This window comes from Passer domesticus, chromosome 8, assembly GCF_036417665.1.
Source record: "Passer domesticus isolate bPasDom1 chromosome 8, bPasDom1.hap1, whole genome shotgun sequence".
Classification (NCBI taxonomy): domain Eukaryota; kingdom Metazoa; phylum Chordata; class Aves; order Passeriformes; family Passeridae; genus Passer; species Passer domesticus.
The window spans coordinates 45,401,961-45,412,296 of NC_087481.1; the positions used below are offsets into that span (position 1 = coordinate 45,401,961).

Below are 10,336 nucleotides of genomic sequence, written 5' to 3' on the forward strand. Positions count from 1 at the left end.
GACATGACATGACATGCTGCAGGGCACAAGAGCTCTGAAAACTGAACCAAAGTTAACTGCCCTGCAAGCCACCCAGATCCTCTGCCTTTTAAATAGCCAGTCTTTATCCAACTCCTCCCCCCTTTTGAAGGTATTTTTGGCAGAGTGGGGATTTTGTTTGTTTGTTTTCTGGTGGGTTTTTTTTTTTTTTTTTTTTTAAGAACCCTCTAATTTCTTGTTCGGTTTTTCCCCTGCTCCTGAGCCCTTTGAAAGTAGTTTTATGCCGTCACTGACACCAAACTGACACTTTGCGTTTCCCCACTTCTTATCCCTTTATGGCAACAGATGTTGAAATTTTGTATCCCTTTTATCTGTCCCTCTTTGCCCTCTTCCTGTAATTAGGTTTCCCTTGTTAGCAGTACAAAGTGGCCCGGTTTGCTGCCTGGCCTTTTGAGCCATTGTGTCGGAGCACATTTTTTTCCTTCTCTTTCGGAAGAGTTCCTTCCCCCTTAAGTAATAGGCAGGGTGTGGGCCAGAGCTGTGGCTATTTCTTGTTTCTTTGTTCTCCATTTATCTCTGCCACCTTTTTCAAAGAGATGGAGAAAAAAAATAGAGTGCATGGAAGGGGAAGATACAGAGTTGCATTTCTTGACCATCAGACCCCCTGCTCTTCAGGTGTTCAAGGCAGGTGCCTTTGATGTCTGCAGCTTTTGGGAAAGTGGGAGGTAGAGGATTCATGGGAGTGACTTGGGAGTGGAGGAGAAGGGTGATTCAGGTGTATGGATGGTGCCCTCAGCAGAGGGTTGGGAAGGAGTCTCAGGTAGCCAGGCAGCTGCTGAGCAGGTTACTAATCTGTTCTGCCTACGGTGTTATTGCACTGTGCTCTTTCTTTCCAAGAGCCAACATGAGTGTTACCATCTTTAAGCAGCTGGCTGAAGTTTGCTAATGTGCTGCTGCTGTATTTCTAGTGTGTGTTTCCATGGGTCCATTGCTACGTTACATCTGGTCCATGGAGGGGGCAAGAATGAGTTGCTGTCTTTTCAGCTTTTGGCTTATGTTGATCTGCATCCATTTTGATGGCTCTTCATAGCCCATAGAGTTAAAATTTGTGCTCCCTGTACTGGTCTTAAACAGCAAGTGTAATTTGAGAGTTGAAGCGTGTAGCACTGAAGACTTTAGTCAGCTGATCACTACTGATGATTTCCTGTTTAAATCCAGTCCTTCTAGACTTTGTCTTCTGTTGTGCTCCATTTTTTAATTGTGTGGAAGTAGATGAGTGAAATGAAAATCTGCAGGTCTAGTTCTTGGTTATAAGTCTTGCTGAATGTTTTCAATAAAAGTTTTTAATGTAGAAGCTTGGCTCAAGTCTTCTTAATGTTGTGTTCTAAAATAATTTCTGTAGAAGAGCATTCTCTCCCCAGCTTTGAACTCCAAGGTTTATGCAAGTTTGAGACCCTCTAATTTAATCACCAAAGGAGCTTTTGGGTGAAGGAAGCAAATATATTCAGAACTGGAGTTGGTAGATCAAAAGGAAAGGTGACTAACTCCAAGAAGTGTGGGGTGTCTGTTTCACCCCAGCATTTAAACTGGATTTATCTGTGCCTCTTTGCCCTCTTCCACCCACAGAGAAGTGGGTGTATATGTCTGATAACAGTAAAGACAAGCAAATGTTACCTGTCATTGATACCAGTTTCACTGGGTTTGGGGAGCAGCAGAATAAATGCAGTAGATGTGGAATACCCTTTCCAGCCCTGCTTTTCTATAGATTCATATACCAGGCATCTTTTTTTGCCAAGGAAACTCCTCCAGGCTTTGTGGGAAAGAGACTCCCTATTCTTTTCAGACTTGCATTTCTTTCTCAGCATCTCTGTCGTGGCTGAACACAGTTTTAAATCACAATGACCAATCCAGACCTTGAGATCTTGAGTGTTGTTGGAAGCAGAACACCAGGCCTATGGCTGGCTTGAGCCCATTCTGGAGAAAGCTTGCTCAACCATGGAACCTCTTAAGTGATGGTTTCTTGGATGACTGTCCCTTTTGGAAGACTTTGTTGTGTTCAGAACTCCGTCTCCTGTCTATAATGGATAGCTTCAGTCTTGTCTGTGCAATGTATTCCCATGGTATGCATGTTTTCTCTAAACTGAGGCCTTGTTGTTCTTTACTGATTTCTGCTTGGGCTTTGGTTTTGTGACACTATGTTTCTGAACTCTCTCACATAAGCTTCTCCTTTCTTTTTGTTAAGAGGGCTCTGGTCCATCTTAACCTAAATGTAAAATCATTGTAAGAGGAGGAACATACAGCTGTTTATCCTAAATCCTTTCTTCCCCATGGCAGTCTTGGCCCTATCTCACTAGAAAGGACGATGAGGCCAGCTCCTGCCTTTTGGATGTGTGCATGTTCAGGGCATGCTGCAGCCTTTGAACTCTTGTTCAGGCATATTTATGACAACTTTACAAGGCCCTGAACAATCAGAGAGCATGGGTGGGGGCTGGACACTCCAAGCACATCAATCAGTTTCATCCCTCTGAGCCAAAGCAAAAGTAATCTTTATTTTTCCCTGGGTTGAGAGAGAATCAACAGAGGCAAGAGAGAAGAATGGGAAGGAGTGAATGAGGAACCCCCTCTGTCACTGGCTAGTGGTAGCTCATTTAAACAGATGGCTTTGTTTTGATTTGGACTCTCCATTTTTTTGTCTCCCCACTAAAGGAGACCTGCAGAGCTCTGTCCAGAAAGGGAGCAATACAGCCGCCTGTTCCCACACAAGTGGGGCGAAAGGCGAGAGGCTTTGAGAATTCCCTGCTTCTTTTCCTCGCCTCCCCCTTTTTCTCTTCCTCCAAGAAATCACAGTTTGAGAATTCCCCCCTACTCCTCCCGTTGGAAAGAAAGACAGAGAAGACATTCTTGACATTCTTTGCAGAGAAAAGGGGTTAAATGTCTGAATTTGGGGGTCACCATGTTATACAAATTGCAATCTAATCGTTTTTACAAGAACACACGTGTGCTAAGAAAAGGAGCCATGGACAAGAAAGAAAAGGGGATAGACAACCTTTTTTGTCCTGTCTTCTTTTTTTTTCCCCTCAAGGTTTTGGACTATTGTCATGTCCTGTCTCTCTCCCCTCCTCACCCCCGAGAGGGAGAACATTGGTTTTATAGTTAAATTGGTTCGTAAAGCAGAAGGGCTTGGTGCCATTTCTGTTTGTTTTCCCAAATAAAAGCCCCAGCAGGGTCTCTTTTGCACCGTTGTGGCTTTATTTGAAGAAACTGGCTTTTTCCCATAGCCCAGTGTGTCAGTTTATCCTCTGAACTTAACCTTACGGGAACCCGAACAACAAAAACTCACAGGGTCCCAGAGCTGGAAAGGTAAAGAAATTGTATCTTTTTATTGGACCATTTAAAATGTGTGTGGGCCAATTCAGAGAAAGCAGAAGAAAAGAAGGCAAAACTCCCTTTTCTGTCTCTCCTCTCAACACAATCTCAGACCGTCGTTGGTGTCTTTCCCCCCTACTGCCTCGAGTCCCTTCAGCTGCTCTGAGGAATCAGAGAGAGGCATTTGCCCTGAAAGTCGCTTGAAGCAGCATCTCTGAGCCATCTCACTTGGAGGTGCTCCCTCAAAATTCCCCAATCCAATCCCACACCTCCCTGCAGGAATTAGTAGCCTGGTCTAAATGCAGGGGCAACTTTGGGGTAGGATAGAAGACTAACTTTGTCAAGGATCTGCATTTCTCCCTGTGTACAATACAGATATTTTTTGATCCAGCCTTTCCCTTCTTAGCATAAGTTGCTGCATCCCCTCAGTGCTTAGCTGCTATTACAAAGCACCTAGAAGAGACAGCAGCTCGGCTCTTATCTTTGGTTTTGGTGCACTTTCCTCATTGGGTGACAGAAATTGTGCAAATGCTACACTTGGGATAATTATTTTTAAATGGATTTGTTTTCCTTTCTCGTTGTTTGATACTCAGATCAAATATCCCAGTGTTTGGAACTGAATAGGGCTCTTTATACCTTTTTTTTAAAGTATATGCTTCCCACCTGTCTTGTTTCAAATAGTTATTGGGGCTGAAATACTGCTTTACAACTCTCTTTGGTTTTTGAACAGTCATCTGCTTATGTGCAGATTCTCCTCTTTGATGGATGATCACAGTTCACAGATGAGGATTCCAGAGCAAGTGAATTGTCCTCAGTTTTGCACATCTCTGTTTTCAACAGATGTTCAAAATTCAGCAGTTTCCTAGAGTTCACATATTTATATAATATCAATTCTAGTGAATTGGGGTCACCAGAAATTGAGGGTAGGGAGAAAAATGTTGTTTCATTCCAGCTTTTGGAGCGTAGTTTCTTGTGTACTGGAGACAGCTGGGCAAGATACTCAGCAAATGGGCAAGTTCCAGGGAGGTAAGTGCAGACTTCTTTTGGACTGTCAGAAAGATATCAGGGAGATCCTGAGCTCTTATGGCCACACAAATAGTTGCAGTGGCTTGAAAGGCTGTATATAACTTTAACTTGGTGAAGCAACATCCCATGGGTTATCTGGAAAGTAACCATATGGGCTCTGCCATGAGTGGTTGTGTTTTGTCTTCATATTAGTGATTGAGAAGGAATAGAACTTGAAGCCGTTTTTAAAAAAAGAACAAGAACTTAAAGAAACAAGACTGTTTCTTCTCTTCACTTTGCTTCTGGGCTGCCTGTCTTCTGGACTTATCAGGACAGCTATACTTATGGCTAGATTTCTAGCATGGAAAGGAAGGAGTGAAATGTGGAAATCCTGAATAAATATCTGATTTTAAAAGTGATTTTTAAAAGTCTTGAAGAACTTGGAAACTGATTGAGATGAATCAAAGGGTTCTCTATAGTGTCTGAACAAAATGCCTTTCATGGTTGGACTCATCAGTTGGATACATTTACCAGGCACATCGACCTGGTTTAAACATCTTGTTCTATCACCAAGGAGTCCAGAGCCTAGTGCCAGCACAGCTTTCCTGTACTAGGGATGAAATAGGCTGCTGGATTTGCTCTGCCTCTGTTCCTTGTGGGCAGCTACTGGATTAGTGCCAGTATTATTCAGTCTGTCTAGATGCTTAACAGGAAGTATGAAAAATTAGGACTATTATGAGATTCCTCACCACTCAAGCCTTACTTGTGTGTTTGTAGGTGCCATATTGGCCTCGGTGGTTTGTGGTTAAAGTGCTGAAATTGAGAGCTCTTGCTCTAGAATGGTCTTTCCAGAAGACTTGCACTGTCACATTTGTGATTCTGCCTCACAGAGCTCCACTGGTGCAGAGTTGTTTCTGTTGCTGCCACCCAGCACTGGGACTGGACACGGGCACTGTCTGGCCCAGGCTGTTCAGTACAAAGACAAGCAAAGCTCCAACCATCTGCACAGGTAACCTGGCTTGCCTGAAGAAGACCTGGGAGCAAAACAGCTGCTTTCTACTGCTGGAGGGCCATGGCAGGGTGGGGAGATAGTGTGGCCCTTCTATGTTTGGGCTCACTTAGTCTTCACAGACACTTCTTGACTAACCTTCACAGCCCGTAACAAGGACAGACCCTCTGAAGTACTGAGGATCAGCCTACCTGGGATTTGAAAGGTGTTTAGATGAAAAAGGGACCACAGATTAAAGAAGGCGGCTGTTTCCTGCTGTGTTTGGCTGGTGCTGGTGAAAAAGGTCCAAAATAGCTATGCCATCTCTTTCTGTCCCTCATGGAGAAGGTATCTTTTGTCCCTCTAAGTTGTTACAAACCATTGGTGATGTGCTGGTATAGCTGCTGCTGTTCTGTTGCCTGTTCATGACCTTATCTTGGTCCTTTGTGGGTTATTAAGGATTAGCTATGGGTTTTGCTCCCAAGAAAGGGGGAAGCTGTTCAGGTGTGAGGTTCAAGGGAAGGGATTATTTGGGATAACCAAGAGTGGATAATTTGTGGGCACTAACTTGTGATCCCAAGAGTGGAAGAGTTGTGGTGGCAGAATTCCCTTCCCAGCATGGGCTCAGCATGGCTGTGTGTGCTGCAGGCTCATAGAGCTAGGCTGGCATGGTGATAGCTGTCCAGAGACACCTTAATCTGCTGAATAAAGGGGAAATATGAATTGTGTTCTGCATCTTTTTCACCTAAAGTGTGCCCATGCCAGAACACATTCGTGTTTTGTTTGTGTCCCCAGTGTAGAACACAGTAAATTTTCCCCTGGTGCCAGATGGTTAAGTGCTTCACTGTAGCAACTACCACATTGCTTCTGTAAATTGCCAAAGAGCTGCTCCTGTTTCCAAGGGCTGCAGATCCCACCTGAGAGCTGCTTTGGCTGACCTGTTCTTGGGCCAGAAGAACTGAATTGATTAACAAACCAGCAAGGAAGGTTTACTTTGCTGCAGTAAGTTGCAAATATCTGTGCTCATTTTATGCCTACAGAGAAAAGCCAGTCCTTTTCTGCTTCCTTTTTTTGTTGCCTGGGATGGAAATGTAAGCAGAAGGAGGAAAACTGGTGTGAATCTGTTGAAGTGCTTGGGTACCACTGCAGTGAGGTGTGAAGCACCTGGGTGGTGCTCAGGGTCCAAGCTGCTGGTGCTGCCTAGAGCTTGCTGGGGTAGCTCACCTCTTGGGGGTAACTCCTTGCTCCTGCCTGAGCAACTGGCAGAAGGTTCTGTCAGTTGGGCAGTCTGATGTCTTATGCATCTCACAGGTAGTCCAAGGATTCTTGTCTGGGAGAGCAGCTGACTCCTCCTCATACCTCTGTTGTATGTCTTACAGCTCTGGGCCACACATCTTGTAGGATGAAGAAGTTTTTGCAGATTCCTTGATAAGGGCTGTGTGCATGTCCATTTGTCCTGCTGGCTTTGCAGAATGGCAGATGGAGGGGATCTATGTGCTTGGAAAGGGTGGGAGAGTGCCAGAGCACTCACATCCATCCATGTCTCACTCCACAGTGGATCTGATGACCCATCTGTGCCAACCAAACCCCACTGCCCTTCCTCACAGCGCTCAAACCTTGAGTGCTTCAATCTGTCAACCCACAGACAGGTGCAGAATTGCTGCTGGGTTGGTTTACAAGTAACCTTCCAAGGGTTAATGTGTTGTGAGAAGGTTGCAAAGGGCTGAAGCCTGGAATCCCCTCGATTCCTTGCCTGGAGAAACACAAAGTCCAATAAGCCAGCACCCCTGGATTCGTGTTGGGGGGGATTAATTCATGCACTTGATGTTAAAGCTTGTCCGAGAGGTTTGCATGGGGGGGCCATTGCTAGGGCTGGTTGGCCTCTCTAAATGGTTGCTAGGGCCCTGGCATCAAGGTCCAATGTAGCTGCCCACAGCCACGGTCACGGAGGGAATTACACAGCCACAAAGAAATTGTTATTCTACATAATCTGCTCTTTGGAGAGTGACTGTGGGGAAACAGGCTGGCCCCAGCATGCCGCCAGCTCTGTGATCATAGAAGCGTGCTGGCTGCAAAGATCGGCCAGGGCTCGCCTTCTGATCTGGGGACACCAGGGCTCGAGGCGCTAATCTGCTTTATCAGCGATTTCTCTCTCCTGACACAAAGGTGTTTACTTGTTTTAACATCTCCCAGGACTCTATTTCTCCTTTTGTGTGGTCTTTATCCCCCGACGAGGGCTTTAGCCCAGATTACAGACAGAATTAAGGCATTTGGCGATGTGCCTCAGAACTGTGTGATGCTGGATCAAGGAGCAGAATGTAACAAAATAATGGAGGGAGATGCTGAGAGTGACCCCACTGCGGGATCCTTGCTGTTGGCTTTCAGGACTGCTTCATTGTCCTGAGAACCAGGAGGCTGTTAGTGAGGGGTGGCCATGCAGCAGAGTTTGAAAAGCAGGTGCTTCAAGTTTTATTGTGTCCAGCATTTTTGATGTAGAGGGTGTGAGGAAAAGGAGAAGGAAAAAAAGGAGGGTTTGCAATAGGTGGCCATTTCAAGAAGCTGGGCAGATTGCCCACTCCATTCCCAAGAGTCTGTCATGTCTGAATATCACTGACTGCTGCAGCAGGTGGAATGACACCGGGACAGGCTGTGCCATGCACCTGATGACATTCTGTGTTAGCCAGGGAAGTGGCTCAAGCTTCTTCTTGAGGTCTGGCAGGCTGGGACCTCACCAGACACCATCCACCAGGTGAGCTGCTGGATGGTTCTGCATATGAACAAGCAACAGAGTGATACCACCACAAAGCACTCAGCATAGAGCTTCATGGAGATCTTGCTTTTGCTCTTTCACTGCAGGCAAGGAATTAAAAAGGAGGAAAGGGTCAAAAATAAGGAGAAAAATCTAGCCTTTGGAAGGTCATTTCCAGATGACTGATCATTGGGGTGGTTGCTTTTGATGTTCAGCCCCAGATATGGTGTTTGTAGAATGTGGTATAACTGGAGGGGGTTGAGGACAGCAGCCATGGCAGACTGGGTGGGAAGGTCTGATTTGCCTGTGGGTCTGTGCTGTGTGTCAAAGATCTAGGGAAATACCCCAGTGGACAGTATTTTGAAGGACAGAGTATGGGATGGAATTGAACATGTAAATAGCTCTTGCAGACTATTTGGAGTCTGACTAAGCTGGGAGTTGTCTCCTGTGGAAGTGGAACCATATAATTCAGAATACTGGTCACTTCTCCCAGGGAATGGGATCGCATTCTGCTGGGGGTCAGCTGCACCTGTACCTTGGCTCTTCCTCTTCCAGCTGGGACTCCTGCTGGTCACCCTTCATGACCCTTCATGGTTAGTGGCCCAACCAATAGCAGAAGCTGGGCGTGGGAGAGGAAAACTGTGTGGGGTTTTGTATTCTGTTGTATCACAGAAATGAGATCTGGAAGATTTCTGTGACACCATCTGTGCTCTGGCCAGCTGAACTGGAAGGGCTTTTTGCTCTGAATGACTCTTCCCCTCACGTGTTTCATTGCAGTGGTGAGCTGGTGACCTGTTTAGGGACCGACTTCCACCGTGGAGCTGGAGTCCTGGATGTGTTCTATGAAACCCCCTCCCTTCTCCTTTCTTGTGGGTATGACACCTACATCCGCTACTGGGACATACGGACCAGCACCAGGTGAGCCTGCCCTCCTGGCATCTGGGGCCACGCAAGGCTCCTGGAGTGTCCTTGTGCAGCGTCTGGGAACTCAGCTCTCACTGACTTAGCTCCTTCAGGCTAAGTGGATGGAGGAGTGGAGGCTCAGCCCTGCTCTGGTTTGTGTTGCCCTTGCAGGAAGTGCGTCCAGGAGTGGGAAGAACCCCATGACAGTGCCCTGTACTGCATAAGGAGTGACAAGAACCATATGATTGCCAGTGGCTCTTCCTACTACGGTGTGGTACGCCTCTGGGATAAGCGGCAGACTCGGTGCCTGCAGGTGAGCACCAGTGGGAGACTGAGCAGCAGCAGAGCTTCTCAGCTGTTCTCTGGCAACCCAGTGTGCATGCCTTGTGGGCAGAAGAAAGAGGGGCTGCTGGGCTCTCTTTGGGGCTAGTCCACCATGGCAAACCTACCCTATATGCAGGGAAAATCTGCTTTCTCAGACATCTCAGCCTTTGGATCTGTAACACCACCCAGCATCTTTGGGCTGACCTTGTTTCTGAAAGGTTGATTTTCCTGTTTTTTGCAGAGCTTTCACCTGTCTTCACCCACCAGCAGCCCAGTGTACTGCCTCCGTTTCAGTACCACCCACCTGTACGCTGCCCTGGCGTCAGCCCTGCACGTCCTGGACTTCACGGCCTCCTGAAGGGCACCACAGCTGCTTCTGGTGACCCCAACTCAGCAGAGCTGACACTTGGCTCAGGGAATTGCAGGGCAGGAGAGGTGAGAAAAGGCCCACAAGGCTTCTGAAGGGACTTTTTTGCCTGCCAGAAAGCTACAATGAAGAGTGCACAAAGGGCCAAACTTTCTCCACCTTACCTGCCTGTTCGTGAAAATAATAGGCCAATTGTCCTTTATTCTTTTTATTTTGTGCAAGTCGGGAATTGTTTTATTAACTGTGTTACTTTTTTTCTTTTTCCTTCCTTTTTTTCCTGTGGATACATCATTTGAGGGGCAAGTTGAGCCAGGTTGCCCCATCAGCTGTGTGCTGGTCAGTTTGAGATCAGCCAAGCTCTAAGCACGTGAAACAAGACTAGGCTGTGTGTGGGGTGAACTGATTTGGTAGAAGGGAAAGGTGCCTGGAGTGAGGCCCTCCTTTCTCCTTAACTTGCTGTTCTGACAGCTGCTTGTGTTGTCCTTCACAGCCAAGAGCAACAATTGAGCTAAAAGGCAGAGCCAGCCCTGCTTTCAGTGTGCCTCCCCAAGTTGGCCATCAGGTCAAGCTATGCACTTGGCAGGGCTGAAATAGTCGTGTTTTGCTAAATAAATCTGAAAGGAAACAAAAGAGATTGTATGTTTTGTTTCAAGTT

General features: G+C 46.5%; 1 protein-coding gene across 2 annotated transcripts in view; it reads left to right on the forward strand.

The window, feature by feature from the left end:
- FBXW4 (F-box and WD repeat domain containing 4) overlaps positions 1-10,311 on the forward strand; it is a 59,522-nt gene extending 49,211 nt beyond the window's left edge. For both annotated transcript variants that reach the window (XM_064431104.1, XM_064431106.1), the window contains 3 exons: positions 8,865-9,005; positions 9,162-9,303; positions 9,556-10,311. In XM_064431104.1, the coding sequence (XP_064287174.1) occupies positions 8,865-9,005; positions 9,162-9,303; positions 9,556-9,672 (400 nt within the window). In that variant the 3' untranslated portion in view covers positions 9,673-10,311. The remainder of the gene's footprint in view (positions 1-8,864; positions 9,006-9,161; positions 9,304-9,555) is intronic.
- The last annotated feature ends 25 nt before the right edge of the window (positions 10,312-10,336 follow it).